Genomic DNA, 16,104 nt, shown 5'->3' with positions numbered 1-16,104 from the left:
TGGCCTCGAACTCAGAAATCCGCCTGCCTCTGCCTCCCAAGTGCTGGAATTAAAGGCGTGCGCCACCACCGCCCGGCGCTACAGGAAATCTTAACCACTAATTAATTCTGCTGTACTAGTTTATCACCACAAAGTCAAATCCAGACTTCCTAGCCCAGTTTTGAAGCCCCTCTGTCTGCAATCCAGCAGCTGTATTTTACATGGCATATGACTAAGACCAACTTTCTGAACCTTGGTGTCTTAGTTACTGTCCTCTTCCTGTAAAGAGATATCGTGACCAAGACCACTCTATAAAAGAAAGCATTCAATTGAGGGCTTGCACACAGTTTTAGAGAATCCGTGAGCATCGTGAAAGAAGGAGGCAGACAGTAGTTGAGAGCTTACATCCTGAACCTTAGCAGCAGGCAGGACAGAGAGACACTAGACTGGCTTTTGAAACTACAAAGCCCACCCCCAATGCCACCTCCTCCAACAAGGCCACACCTCCTAATCCTTCCCAAACAGTTCATCAGCTGAGGACTAAGCATACAAATATGTGACTATTAAAATTTAGTGTTTTATAAGTGTTATTTGTAAATCTGTTTCTACCTTCCTTCAGACTCTTATGGCTTAAATTTATATTTAAATTCTGATGTTCTGTACATTAAAACTCAATGAAGCCTGGCCTGTTGGCATAGGCCTGTAATATCTGCTACTTGAGAAGCTGAGGCAAAAAACTGCAAGTTCAAGACCAGGGTAGCTAAGAAATACTGTCTTAAACTGAAAACTAGAAGAGAGACAAGAATATGGCTGAGTGGTAGAGTATTTGCCTAGAATGCTTGAGGCTCTAGGTTCAGTCGTCAGCACAGAAAGGAAAAAAGGGAAGCGAGAAAAGAAAGGGAATTTTCATATTTTCTAGCCTGTTGCTTGAAAGACAGCTGATGAGATTGCTCCAAAGGTAAAGGCGCTTGCCTCCAAATCTAATGACCTGAATCAACCTCTGGGAGCATATGGTTGAAGGAGAGAACCAGCTCCTTGAAGCTGTCCTCTGACTTCTGTATTGGCACCATGGTGAACCATACAAACAAAAAAATTTTTTTTTGTTTTGTTTTTTATTTTTCGAGACAGGGTTTCTCTGTGTAGCCCTGGCTGTCGTGGAACTCACTCTGTAGACCAGGCTGGCCTCGAACTCAGAAATCCACCTGCCTCTGCCTCTCAAGTGCTGGGATTAAAGGCGTGCACCACCACTGCTCGGCCAAAATTAATTTTTTAAAAACATTTATTTATTATGTTTTGTCTGCATGCCAGAAGAGGGCATTAGATCCCATTATAAATGGTTATGAGCCACCATGTGGTTGCTGGGAGTTGAACTCAGGACCTCTGGAAGAGCAGTCAGTGCTTTCAACCATCTCTCCAGCCCATCAAAATTAATTTTTAAAAAACTTGAGCACTAGAGAGATGGCTATGAATGCTTTTTTGGGGGATCTAAAACCCTCTTCTGTCCTCTTTGAGTGCCTTCCTACACACAACATACATTCACACAGATACTCCCAAGTAATACAGAGTTGTAAGGGACTTGACTACATGTCTTAATGACCTTATCTGTCTTTCTGTAATGAAATTTTCATATTTGATACAAATTAAAGTTTCAAAGTATGGACTTATTTCACTAACACATGTTGAGATCTATCCTGAACATTAAAAGCTTAAATGCTTTAATGTTTTAAATAAAGCACTTTATTGTCAGGCATGTTGGCATACCTCTGTAATAGCACACACAACACACACACACGTAACCAAATCTTTGTAATTACCTTAGTGTAAATTCCCCAACCCATGTCAACAATGCGGGATTTGGGGCTGGAAAGAGAACTAGGCAGTTAAGGGACCTGCTGCACTGGGCAAGTCACAGTTGCCTATGACAACTGCCCTGGTACGCATACACTCACACAAACAATGCAGGATTCTTACTGTTTTAAATGTTTCTGTTGTACAAATCTAAGGAGGTTTTTGGGGTTTGTTTTGTTTTGTTTGTTTGTTTGTTTGTTTTTACATTGTTTTGTGTATGTGTGTACATATACCAGGTGTGGAAGTCAGACGTATTTAGGAATTCATTCTCTGCTTCCAACAGTGAGTTCCAGGAATCAAAATCAGGCTTGGCAGCAAATGTTCTTACCCACTCACCAGCCCAGATTTTAGCAATTTAAGAAAACGAAAAAGACTTACTTTGCCTAGTAACTCACCTTTAATTCCCCCACACCGGGGAGTTCAAGGTCAGCCTGGTCTACATAGAAAAACCCTATATCAAAAAGACATTTTATTTTGTGTATGTGTGAGGGTGTTTACATTTTGAGTGTAGGTGCCTGGAATACCCTAGAGCTGAAGTTCTAGGCGGTGGTGAGACTCCTGACACGGATGCTAGAAAGTGACCTCAGCCCTCTGGGGGAACACTGAACCCTCTAACATCTCCTCCCAGCCTGAGCAAATTAGTTTAGTGTAACTGATTCTGTGCTTGTTTGTGCTTAGCATTTTTTAAAGTAAGTCCTAATTTTTATTCTTGCTTTTTCAGGTTTATGGACAAGAAGTTATCATGTAAGTTTGCTACCACTTCAACTACTTAGTTTCTTTTTGTTGTTTTAGCAATATATAATCTTTAGAAATGTGTTGGAGCTGGACAGTGGTGGCTCACGCCTTTAATCCCAGCGCTTGGGAGGCAGAGGCAGGCGGATTTCTGAGTTCAAGGCCAGCCTGATCTACAGAGTGAGTTCCAGGACAGCCTGGGCTATACAGAGAAACCCTGTCTCAAAAAAAAAAAAAAAAAAGAAAGAAAGAAATGTGTTGGAGAAATTTAGTTCATAAAACGCCTCATTCTTCTCCGCTGATCAGGCTTGTCAGAGTTCTAATTAGATTTTTCTTTGCCTTCTAAATTGCCAGTACTTCATACTTTAGATTATATCATCTGTGCCTCCCTGACCTTGACAGAATTAGACGTTTCCTACGTTATAATATTTGAAACTTTATCAGCTCCTTTTCCTTTAAATAAGTTATTGAGGAGTATGTCTTTGGGGTTTTAGGGTTTCTCTCTCTACCATACAACAGCTCTTAACCTTGAACTCTGTTACTTGTAACTTTGGTTCATTTGTGTAAAGATACTACTTTACTTATAACTTTACTTACAAATACATTTACATATAAGTGTTGAGTCAGTTTTATTTGGGGGCGGTCATTGAGGACAGGATCTCCATATTTGGCCCTACCTGGTCTCACAGTCCTTGAATCAGTCCTCCTCCATTGTTGCCAAGAGCTGGGATTACAGCCATGAGACCCACGGGTAATGTCTTCAGGGTCTTAAGGGCCAAGATGTAGGTGAAGAAGAGCTAGACTGTTAGGATAGAAGTGGCCCGGAGTTAGGCATCCCACCTGATGGATGTGATGGATGGGTGAACTTTATTGGCAGTTTACTGAAACTTTGTTTTCTCTTACAGTGAAGTTGAACGGTGGTAGGCATGTCCAAGGAATACTGCGGGGCTTTGATCCCTTTATGAACCTTGTGATTGATGAGTGTGTGGAGATGGCAGCGAGTGGGCAGCAGAACAACATCGGAATGGTGGTGAGTAAGGGCGCCATCTGCGGAGTCTTCTCCTCTCTCCTTCTTGTTCCTCGCATCAAAGTCTCAGATTAGAACCAAGTTAGTTACTGAGGAAAGGTAAATAAAAGGAAAAACTGAACATTTCCATCTTCTCTTTTACCTATGGACACATTCAGCTGTGGTAATATTCTAGGTACCTATAGATAAGCTTTCACCTCTGCAGAACCTTCTCGGCATAGGTCTTGAAACAGCTAGCTGTCGGGAAGTCATTTTTGTCCTATGAGAGAAGGGCACGGAGCTGGGCGGTGGTGGCGCACGCCTTTAATCCCAGCACTTGGGAGGAAGAGGCAGGCGGATCTCTGAGTTCGAGAGTTCGAGGCTAGCCTGGTCTACAGAGTGAGTTCCAGGACAGCCAGGGCTACACAGAGAAACCCTGTCTCGAAAAAACCAAAAAAAAAAAAAAAAAAGTTTCACCGAGAGAAGGGCACGGCCAGGCAGTGGTGGCGAACACCTTTAATCCCAGCACTTGGGAGGCAGAGGCAGGAGGATTTCTGAGTTTGAGGCCAGCCTGGTCTACAGAGTGAGTTCCGGGACAGCCAGGGCTCCACAGAGAAACCCTGTCTCAGAAAGGTGGGGGGGGTGCACGGCACACATATCCAGACTTTGACTACAGTAAAAAGTTTTCTAGCATGCTTATGATGCCCCAGGATGTCTTGTTAAGATAATGGGTTTCGAGAGCTGGAGAAGATGGCTCAGCTGTTTATATGTATGGGTGTTTTGCCTGCATGTATGTGCCTCGTGCTTGTGGGGTCCAGAAGACTGTTGGATCCTCTGGAACTGGAGGTATAGATAAAGCCAGTGCTGTTAATCATTGAGCCATCTCTCCAGGCCCTGGCTCAGTGGTTAAGAGTACTTGCTCTTGCAGAAGTCTGGAGTTTGATTCCTGACATCCACACTGCAGCTCATAACCATCCCAAAGCCCAGTTCCAGGGATCCAGTGCCCTCTTCTGACCTCCTTGGGCACCAGGCACATGTATGGTGCATATAGATGCATGCAGGCAAATTGTCCATATATATGAAATAAGTCAGAAAAAAATACAGGTTTTGGGACTGAGCATGTAGCTTGGTGTTATTATGCTTGTCTCACACACACAAGGCACTACTTTGCATTCTTGGCATAGGTGCTAAGCATAATGACAGCCATTCGTGACAGAAAATAAGGTAAACCAGAAGGAAAAACAAAGCTTTGTCTGAGTTAGGGTCAGGCTACATGGCCTGCAACTCAGGGTACTCCTGCTTCAGGCTTTGTAAGAGCTAGTCCTGTCTCACACAGCTGAGCGTGCTCTCTATTTATATTTATATAAGTACACTGTCACTGTCATCAGACACACCAGAAGAGGGCATCAGATCCCGTTACAGATGGTTGTGAGCCATGTGGTTGCTGGGAGTTGAACTCAGGACCTCTGGAGGAGCAGTCAGTGCTCTTAACCACTGAGCCATCTCTCCAGCCCAGCAGCTAAGCTTTCATATCAGACTTTCTTTCCTACATTCATTAAGTGACAGTTCTATGAAAGGAAGGTTTTGGTATTCCGCAGTAAAAACCACATTTTAAACTGTTGTTTGTCTTGCAAGACATGCATGTCTTACATGCTGTAATCTTCATAAAATGGTGAGCACAGATTTATTGACAAGATTAATGTGAAGACTTCCCCTTCATCCCTGGACTGAGTGCCCAACACCTTGGATTTTTGGTTTTGTTAAGGTTGGATGTAGAAGGGTAAAGGTAGACCTTTATTATTTTACTCATGTATATGTGTGTTTTCTTAAGACAGGGGTCTCTGTGTAGCCCCTGCTGTCCTGGAAGACACCTGGAGACCAGGTTGGCCTGGAACTCACAGAGCTCTGCCTGCCTCATCATTTCAAATCAAAAGTCTATGGTATTACTTATTTCAGAGTTAAGTATGGTAATAGACATCTGCAGTGCTGCCTCTCAGAATCTGAGAATAATAATAATAATAATAATAATAATGGCTATCCTCTGTAGTAGAGATTTATAATCCCTGTGTAAAGATGAAGAAACAGCTGGCAGACAGCACGTACTAGTAACCCTGGTTCCCAAAAGCTAGGTCACAGTGACTTGGCATCTTATAAAGTTAATCATTACTTTTCTGTCTGCACACCAGTTCTCTTCTAATAAGCCTAGGAGGCTTCCTTTTTCTTTTTCCTTAAAATGGGATTTCCTTATGCAGTCCTGGCTGGCCTGGAACTCACGGAGATCCTTCTGCCTTTGAGTTACTAGAATTAAAGGCATGTGCCACCATGCCTCACTCATGTCTTGATTTAAAGATTAACTTGGTCCTTGTGGCTTCTTGAGAAAAAGGTCCTTTCATGTTGGAAAATTATGATTTATCTTTTAAATTATTTTCAACTGACTTCTTTTCTCTAGGTCATCCGAGGAAACAGCATCATCATGTTAGAAGCCTTGGAAAGAGTCTGACCAGTGTTCAGCAGTGTGTCCACATCCCTCCTCAAGGACCTGTTTGATTGTGATGTAGAGTTTAGGTCATGTACATTTTCATATGAAACTTTTTGCTAAATAAACTTTTGTGATACTCAAAAGTGCATTTCTGGTGTTGTGGATGGAGAAGTTGAGCAGATAATTCTTTTGTAATGACCCAATCTGCTGCTGCGGTCCGCAGAGCAGGGTCTAGCAAGAGAGAGAGTGGGGATGGAGGGGCAAGAGATGCGAAGAATGGAGACAAGACAGAGTCTGATCAAGTCCTCTTTATTGAAAGGAAATCATGGGTGTCTATATAAGCACAAGCAGGGGAATGCAACTGAACACACCTTACCACGTGCACCTTGCAGCTGCAGGCATTAGACAACAAAACAAGATATGTGAGAAAAACAAGATGTTTATCAGAGTGTGCTCAGCTGTTGTGGGCTGTTAAAAACAGTCTCTTGTCAAGGTATATGGCCTGAGATGGCTGCAAAGATGATAGCCGCTTTCTGCTAGGAGTTGACTCCCAACACTCTCACCAATGTTCTTGGCCAAACTGTTCCAAGGAGTTTTATGCATTCAAGTGAAAGCTTGCTTGTGTGAAAGGAGACAAGAAGTCTGTAACACTGAGAGGAAGAGCTACAAACATGTGGCTGTTAAACATTAATTTTTTGCCTTTGACCTCCTGTGATGTCAATCTTGAGTTAATCCCTGATGAGGAATTCTTGGGACGGTCCCCCCCCCCCGCTGTCCAGTTTTAGAATAGTTATCTGTATGTCATAAGCTGTCTTGGGATGGGATATGCCTCCTGCTTTTCTATTTCTGTAAAAAGACACCATGACCAATTTACAGAAGAATTTTTTAAAAAGAAAAAAAACGTTTTGGGGGTCTTAACGTTTAGAGGATGGATCCATGACCATCGTGGCAAGAAGCATGGCAACAGGCAGGCAAGGTGCTGGAGCACTTGCTGAAAGCTTATACCTCTAGCGACACACCTCCTCCAACAAGGCCATGCTTCCTGACCCTTCCCAAAGGGTTCCACCAACTGGGAACTAAGTATTCAAATCCACAATGGCCTTATGGTGCCTATTCTGGGTGCCACCACAGATCCAAACCTAAAGAGGTTTGTTTTTGTTTTTTTAAAGATTTATTTATTATATATGAATACACTGTAGCTGTCTTCAGACACTCCAGAAGAGGGCATCAGATCTCATTACAGATGGTTGTGAGCCACCATGTGGTTGCTGGGATTTGAACTCAGGACCTCTGGAAGTGCAATCAGTGCTCTTAACCACTGAGCCATCTCTCCAGCCCCTAAAGAGGTTTATAATAAACAAGAAGTGTATTTCCTATTTGTAACTTTATATATGTTGCTGCCTTGAGGTGATATGCTGTTTTATTCTTGTAGAGATATATGCTTGTGTGTGTGTGTGTGTGTGTGTGTGTGTGTGTACGCATGTATGGAGGTTAGAAGACAGATTGGCAGCACTCAGCTTTCTGTTCTACCATAGAAACTTAGGGATTGAACTCAGTGCATCAGGCTTGGCACCAAGCATCTTTACCAGTGAGCGGATCTGGCTAACCTATGCAGTGTTTTATCATGCTTGCATTTTGACTGCAAGTTACAGGTCTTAAAGTATTGCAGATTAGAATTGTACATTGCAAGTGTACTTTTAACAGTACTGGGGTGTTTCCCAGTGGTGGTGTGCTTAAGAAGCTGAAGGCCTTGGGTTCAAACCCCGAACAGTGACTCACCTACATGCCTAGTAAAATAACCCCAAGCTTAGTGCAAAAACAGTAACACAGGAAGTAATGTGGGGCTGCTTGTGTCTGACTTAATCATGGAATGGGTGAGTAATCAGGCATTTCGTTTTTAATCTTGGGGTTTTGGTTTTGAGACAAGGTCTTACTATGTAACTCTGACTATCCTGGAACTTGCTATGTAGACTAGGCTAGACTCAAACTCAAAGATAACTTGCCACTGCCTCCTGTGTGTTGGAATTGTGTGTGCCACCATGCCTGGCTTGTGGGGTGGGGATTGTGAAGAATAGAAACTTCAGAGAAAGCCGGGCGGTGGTGGCGCACGCCTTTAATCCCAGCACTTGGGAGGAAGAGGCAGGTGGATTTCTGAGTTCGAGGCCAGCCTGGTCTACAGAGTGAGTTCCAGGACAGCCAGGGCTACACAGAGAAACCGTGTCTCGAAAAACCAAAAGAAGAAAAAAAAAAAAAAAAAGAAACTTCAGAGAACAGCCTTCCCATAAGTAGCAATTCCTCATGAGAAGAGCGTGAGGGTGCTGTCCTTCAGCAGCCACCCAGCTAACGACTGACCACAGACTGGAGGCTGCATTCTAGCCCTGGTCATTCCAGGGATAAAGCTCCTGGGACACAGTGACAGTTGTTCCACACATCTGTTGGGCAAGTCCAGCCCATTCAGACGATTCCAAGAGCCACTTCGTCTTTTAATACATTAAGGCAGCCATTCTGTGTAGCCACACTTGTTAAGTCAGCCCCAGTCCCTCCTGTGACTGACTGACTGGTTCTTGGCTCCCTTGCCTTGACTGTAAATATTGTAGGGTTCTGCTTTGAAGAAGAAAAGAGGTAGTCCCCACCGGGTACTGAGAAAGTGTTTCACATTCCTGAGCCAAATAGAAAATTTCTCTCACAGACAGATACAGCATTTCTAGAGCAGCCTAGATGAACTTCAGTAATGGTTGTATCTATCCACAACTGGGCTAGAGCAAGCTCAGTCTGAGCTGCCAAGACAGAAGCAATGGATTTCATTCATGATCGCTTAAGATCAAGTCTTCCTTCCTAGGAGTTCCATCCAGCCTAGAGTTTTGAGTAACCAGGGAATAGCAGCTTTGCCTGGTGGTATCTTTTTTTTGTTTGTTTTGTTTTGTTTTGTTTTGTTTTGTTTTGTTTTGTTTTGTTTTTCGAGACAGGATTTCTCTGTATAGCCCTGGCTGTCCTGGAACTCACTCTGTAGACCAGGCTGGCCTCGAACTCAGAAATCCGCCTGCCTCTGCCTCCCAAGTGCTGGGATTAAAGGCGTGCACCACCACCGCCCCGCAGGTGGTATCTTTATTATGTAATCTCAAGCCATTTAGAGATTTTTTTTTTCCTTGCTTGAGGGATGTGCTTCTGTCCCACTGGAGAAAATGTCATCCAGAACCAGTGTGTACTTTCCCATAGCCTCAGGTATTTGGTATATTGCCAGTTTTGAAAAGTATGTAATCCACCATTTTGGAAGCCCTGAACCCTGGGCAGATTTTTATTGAGGGTGGTTCTCACACAGCTAGTATCTGGGTTGTCTTCCCTATTGTCAGGTGTGATCCTGGCCCTAAGATAGAGTTATGCAATTAGTTCGCTCCATCTGTAATAAGTCCTAGTGAGTATAGTAGCTAGATCAGACAGGAGCTTTCCTGGTGAGATAACTGAGTTCTTTTCAGTAAGAAAGGTCTTGTCCTTTATAACTCATGTAGGATCTCCTGCCTTTGCTCTTGAACAAACAGGTGATGAAAGAGGCCTGTCCAAGGTCTGGAGAGATGGCTCAGTGGTTAGGAGCCCTTGTTATTCTTCCAGAAATCCAGATTCAGTTCCTAGGGAGCACATGGTGGTTCACAATCGTGCTTAACTCCAGTTCCAGGGAGTCAGATAACATTTTCTGACCTCCACAGGCACCAGGCTTATGTAACAATTTATGTGTTACACATAAATTCGTGCAAGCAAAAGTGCACATGCACACAAAATCTACAAAAACTTTTTCAAGAAAAGTCAATTTAGATGCTGGAGGGTCACTACTGAGGCTTCATTTTAGCTGACTTTCCTGGTTGACATGCAGACTCCACCCTTCGGCTAGTCTCTGTCTCTGTCTCCTGCCCCATCCCACCCCACCCCACACACACCCTCTCTGATTTTTCAAGATGGTTTGTATAGTTCTGGCTGTCCTTGAACTCACTTTGTAGAGCAGGCTGGCCTAGAACTATCTGCCTCTGCCTCCCAAGTGCTGGGATTAAAACTGAATGCCACCATGTCTCCACTCAAGTGTCTTTTGATCCCCGTATTAACTACTTTTGTATCACTAACAGTATGGCAGAAGCAAGTTAAGGAAAGATTCATCTTGCCTCAGCTCAGAGGGTTTCAGTCCATAGTTGCTGGGCCTTGCATCAAGTGTAATGAGAGCATATAGGGAGAAGACAGGGGTTTATGTCACAGCAGATAGGAAGCAGAGAACACCATGTGATAGATCCTTCAAAGGCCTACGCCCAGACCTACCAGCTCAACCCCAACTCCCAAAGTTCCACAGCCTGCCAAATCAATACTCAGCATCGGGAGGCAGAGGTGGATTGATGCCTGTGAGTTTCAGGCCAGCCAATGAGACCCTATCAAAACACACACACACACACACAGAGAGAGAGAAAAGGAAAAGGACATTATTTCAAAAAATTAATGTGTGCTCTGTAATGGGAAAAGGCCTTGGGAGGAAAATTGCCATGAACTCTTAAAGGAAAAGCGTCAGGTTGGACACAGCACTAATGGGGAGTATACTTGTGTAGCATACACGAAACCCTTGGTTCCATCCTTTGTACAGCACGCAGGAAGTGGAGGCAAGAACAGACATTCAAAGTCATTCTTAGTTATATAATGAATCCAGATTCTCAAGACTCTGTAAGCACACGATGTCTGCTTCATATCCAAGAGGTGGTAGACATGTCTTGTTTGGGACTGTTATGGTTTGAATCTAAAAATAACTTGGGATATTTTGGAAAAATATCATCATACAAATAGAACAGCCAAAAAGAGGTCACTTTATCAAGGTCACTGACAAGCATAAGGATTTGTAGATCTAGTTTTATCTTTAGAGTCACTTACTTTATGTGGGATATTTTGTCTACATCTGTGTCTGAGCTCCACATGAGTGCCTGGTGCCCTCGGAGTTCAGAAAAGAACACTAGGTTCACTAGATCTGCACTTAGAGACGGTTGTGAGCCACCATGTGGGTGCTAGAAATTAAACCCAGGTCCTCTGGAAGAGCAACCAGTGTTCTTAACTACTGATCCGTCTCTCCAGCTCTCTGTGTGATAACATTTTAAATTATTTCAAGTGAGAAGTTTATGCTACACATTCTTTCAGTCCGCCATAGTGGTACACACCTATGATCTCAACCCAACCCTTGGTATCTGAGCACCATGATGACAATAGCTAGCCTCTATGATAAGGATTATGGTTCCTGTTCACAGGCTTAAAAAAAAAAAGTAACTGATAAGGTGACAAGTGCAGGTAATCCCAGCACTCAGGAGGCTGAGTCACAATGAGTTGGCATCTCATAAAGTTTATAACTAGATCCAGAAGATCTAGAAGTAGATCTCTTGTGTGGCTTTGTGTCCTATAAGAAGTCTTTGTGCTAGCCTTTTCCCCTCCTCTCACCATTTCCTTCCTGTGTTCTGGTTGTTCTGTACCAGGACTAGGATGCAGTTCAGAGTACAAGCATAGTCTGCATAAGGTCCCGGTTCAAACTGAGCAAGGTCTCGATGCATTCCATCCAGAGTATAAGAACAGGGACACCCAGGAAGTAGCAGTATGACTGCTTGTGTCTGACACACGCAGAGAGTGGTTCTGAAGAGAACAGCCACCCCATATATGCCAGTTCCTCAAGAGAAGGGTAGTGAGAATGCTGTCCGTCAGATGGTCACCCACCTCAGGACTGACACCTCACTTCAGGTGGCTGACTTCAAGCCTTCAGGCATCCCAATCAAAGGCTTTGGAACATGTGTTTATGATCTAGGTAAAGGCCTGAGATAAAAGATGTGGAGATAGAGTGTGTACATGGTTTTAGCTTCTTCTAGAACAGCACAGTAGTTCTGACAAGCCTTGATTACAGGCAGCTACTGTATGCTCAGCTAAAGCTGCTTGTTGCTACAGTGAGAGAGGAGGCCAATGGGGCAGACACAACTGACAAAGCCACTTCCTGTGGAGCCTATCTTCAACAACATAACCTAGCTATACGGAATTGCTATCATATGGGAAGAGGAAAATGTTGAACATATGGTATTTTGGCCTAGTTTTTGATCGTTGGAGACATTTTTCTAGCTGTAAACTAAGTTGGGATTTCAATGACCTACGGGGGTGAGGGGGTTGCTGCAAGCTTTACAACAGGCAGGAAAGAACCTGCCTTATTGTTGAGGTAAGAATGAAACCTGTCGCCGGGCAGTGGTGGCGCATGCCTTTAATCCCAGCACTTGGGAGGCAGAGGCAGGTGTATTTCTGAGTTTGAGGCCAGCCTGGTCTACAGAGTGAGTTTGAGGACAGCCAGGGCTACCCAGAGAAACACTGTCTCGAAAAACAAAACAAAACAAAACAAAACAAAACAAAAAAAAAAGAATGAAACCTGTCTCAGCCCAATTTTGGTAACTAGTGCTGGGCTAGGACTCCTAGAGTCTGGCTGAGATTGTTTTACTTTAGCCATATTTAAGCACAACATAATAGTGGGGGAAAAAGTTTTCTAATAATAATGAACTCAGTCCCAAGTGCACAACAATTTTAAAAGATGTTTACACTGAGATTCTTTATAAAGTACATCTGGTTTCTTTCTCAAGAATGGGTATTATTGACTCAGAGACAATGCCCAAGATTTAGGGTCTAGGGAGCTTGACTGAGGTAAACATAATAGTGGGAATTTTGGTTTCTTTAAAAACCCAGTTACATGACTATGTTTTTGTTTTAGTTCCAGGTGTGGGATGAAACTACATCACAGCAGGTGATTGTGATTCGCCTAATGCACTAGCAGGGGTGTGATTTTTGTCAGCTGCAGTTAGTTTAATTCTGGGGACTCTGGAGAGGTTATAAATAGGAGAACCCCAATAGAACCTGCGGTGGCTACTCTTCCTCCTGCTGCTGGCCCCTCTGCTCCTGTTGGTTCCTGTTGGTTCCTGTTGGTTCCTGCTGGTTCCTGCTGGTTCCTGCTGGTTCCTGCTGTTGCATTTGCTGGATTTCTCTGGTTTCCTATTGCTGGATTTCTAAATATCTTGAAGATGAAGTTTGGACTTGCCCCAAGGAACCAATGCCCCTAATCATCAGGAAGTAGTCTACAGAGGTTTATGTCCCCTTTCACGTCTAACCTTCTTTTGCTCCTACCTAGTGTTGGGGGGTTGGAAGGGTGGTTGTTATAAGAACCCAATACAATAGCCAACAAATAGTGCCTATGGGTGTCAGGATTAGCCTAGCCTGGCCCTAAGATAACATAGAAGTCACTTAGGCTGTTGTACAAATGACATCTCTCACAAGGATGAGTTTTATGGCCCAGAATTAATGCTCAGAGTTTTAAGGGGAAAGGGTCTGGGATAAGTAAAACTTAAATTCTAGGGTCTCGCTCAACAGATAGCAAATGATTACCAGGTTGCAAAATACATTTTTCCCCAGCATCCTGGGAAAACAGCTAAGCACCTCATTCTACTGAAGAGATAAGCTGAATGTTTAACTTCCTGACTTCTCCAGTGCTTAGCTGTGTGCACAAGGCCTTTTTTGCCCTCTACATACATTTGAAGGCCATCCTTTTCCTTAATCTACCACACGGGCCATGCTGTGTACCAGCATGAACCTTACTTGACCCATAGGTACATAGACAGCTGTTGGTAGAGCAGTTAGCTAAGATTTCCCACAGGAGCCTTCCTGATGGTTTAGACTTACTATTCTGCATAGTTACAAATTACAGAAGGGTTCTCCAACCAGGCTGGTGCCTATGCATATCTTATATCTCTTGACCCAGCATCAAAAAGTCTGAAATGTTCATATTTTTTTTCTTTTTTTTAAAAAATGGCCTAAAGCCAGGCATGTTGTAATATGCCTTTTAGTCCCAACATTCAGGAGGCAAAGGCAGAACTCTGAGTTCAAGGCTAGCCTGGTCTACATAGTTCCGAAACAGTCAAGGTGCCATTGAAAAACCATGTCTCAAATAAAACAAAATGGCCTAAAGAGCTAGAGAGATGGTTCAGTGGTTAAGAGGTTTGCTGTTCTTCCTAGAGGATCTAAGTTCAGCTACCAACACCCACATTGGCCTGTAACTCCCTCTTTTGACCTCCGTGGACATCCCCATAAATGCATGCACGTATACTGAAGTAAAACAAGGTAAAAAAGACTATTAGAGTTACTTAAAAAGCTGTACTTCTTGTTCTCTGGCATGCTATCTAGAATGACACGGAGGGCATACCTGTGACCCAGATTTTAAGACTGGAAAACATAGGCTTTTGATCCAGATCTTGAGGCATAGTAGCCATGAAAAGCTTAGGCCCAGGCAAGGTGATACATGCCTTTAGGAGACAGAGGCAAGCAGATCTCTCAGTTCAAGGCCTTCCAGGGACAGAGCAAGTTCCAAGTAAAGAAAAGTTTGGGTTGGGGCACGGTGGTACACACATTTAATCTGGGCCACACCCTCTGCTGGAGGCCTACTTAAGGACAGTGGAAGAAGGAAGGAGTTCTTCTTCACTTGCTTGCACTTACTTGCCAGCTCATCTATCAGAACCTAATTCTTCAGGATTCCAGCTTATACAGTAAACTTGGACTTCTCAATCACAGCCGTCTGTTGTTGGGCCTGAAGACTGTAAGTCATTCCAGTCATTTCCCTTACTATATAGCGACAGTCCATAAGTTCCATGACTCTAGAGGACCCTGGCTAACACATTGCCCGTAACAATCTGACCACATAAGCTTACACTGTCGACTATAATATATCCCTTTAAAAACAAAAGACAGACTGCCAAGTACGCTTCCATAACATCTCAGTGGCTTGTTCACCGGTCTAGTGGGTTTAGAGTATAAAATGAAAATAGAAGCTGGATCCAGGACAGAGCCCGTTTAGGAGCTATCCTGGGTTTCTTTGGACTACTCCTTTTCCACTGTCATATGTTTGGAGTGCTTGTTTCAAAAAGATTCCACAACACACACACATACACATACGTAAAAATGTAAAATGTATTTTTAAAAAAATGTCCTGAGGCTCAAAAAGCCCAAAGAATTCAAACAAAAAGGAAAAGAGGATAAGCTGGCTGTATAGCTTTCACCTGGTTCAGTCCCCAGGACAACAAATGGGGGAAAAAAGGAGCAGGCAGGGTTTCCTAGCAGTGCTGGAGAGGATGTGCAGTGGCATTGATCTAAAGCACTATGAACTCATAAGAAAGGTTTCTGTGCTTCGCCAGATAGTGGCAAAAAGCTGCCAGGGCCAGCAAAGCTGCCAGGGCTAGCAAAGCTGCCAGGACCAGCAAAGCTGCCAGGGCCAGCCCCAGAACAAGGATAAAAAAGAACCCCCTGAAACAAGTTAACATCTGTGTGGGAAGGCCTTACCATCCTTCAGTGTAGGATACACTCTACCTCAGCTTTGTGGGCATGGCACTCACCTCAGGGTTGGCCGTCCCAGTTTGAACACTGGAGTTCCAGAGACAGCATTTCCAGAAATCCCAGTGTACACTCCTCAGCAGTCTTAACCAGAGGAAAACAGGCAGAAGAACCGGTGAGAAACAGGAAAGGGAAATTTACTTCCAGTTAGAAGAGGCTTTGGGGGGACAGTTGTCTTGCAGCTAAATAAAGGGAAGAGAAGAGCCACATGGTGGTGGCTCATGCCTTTAATCCCAGCACTCGGGAGGCAGAGGCAGGTGGATTTCTGAGTTCGAGGTCAGCCTGGTCTACAGATCGAGTTCCTGGACAGTCAGAACTACACAGAGAAACCCTGTCTTAGAAAATCAATACATAAATAAATGATGGATGGATGGATGTTCTTCCTTGGTGCCAAGGCTTGTAGTGCCAAGGAAGTTGCTTCTACGAGAGTGGGGTGGGGGAGTCTCCACTTAGTACCGGGGAAGCCTACTGGGGACTGGGGGGATTGCTACTGCTCAGGCTCAGTCTCCATTTGCTTGGCAAAGTTATTTGCCTATCAACCCTCTGGTTCTGTGGGAGGACTTTCCAGAGTTATCCAGCAGGACCAGTGGCTCTGTATTTTAAAGTATAGTTGCCAGCATGGTGGCACATACTTTTAATCTCAGCACTC

The 16,104-nt window shown here is 43.8% G+C and overlaps 1 protein-coding gene across 3 annotated transcripts in view; it reads left to right on the top strand.

Moving 5' to 3' along the window:
• Positions 1-6,190, top strand: part of Snrpg (small nuclear ribonucleoprotein polypeptide G) — an 8,015-nt gene extending 1,825 nt beyond the window's left edge. For all 3 annotated transcript variants that reach the window (XM_028762401.1, XM_028762403.1, XM_028762402.1), the window contains exons 2-4: positions 2,549-2,571; positions 3,465-3,589; positions 6,015-6,190. In XM_028762401.1, coding sequence (XP_028618234.1) covers positions 2,549-2,571; positions 3,465-3,589; positions 6,015-6,065 — 199 coding nt within the window. In that variant the 3' untranslated portion in view covers positions 6,066-6,190. The remainder of the gene's footprint in view (positions 1-2,548; positions 2,572-3,464; positions 3,590-6,014) is intronic.
• Positions 6,191-16,104: the final 9,914 nt, after the last annotated feature.

This window comes from Grammomys surdaster, unplaced genomic scaffold, assembly GCF_004785775.1.
Source record: "Grammomys surdaster isolate TR1022 unplaced genomic scaffold, NIH_TR_1.0 133, whole genome shotgun sequence".
Lineage (NCBI taxonomy): Eukaryota > Metazoa > Chordata > Mammalia > Rodentia > Muridae > Grammomys > Grammomys surdaster.
This window is presented reverse-complemented; position numbering and strand designations above follow the sequence as displayed.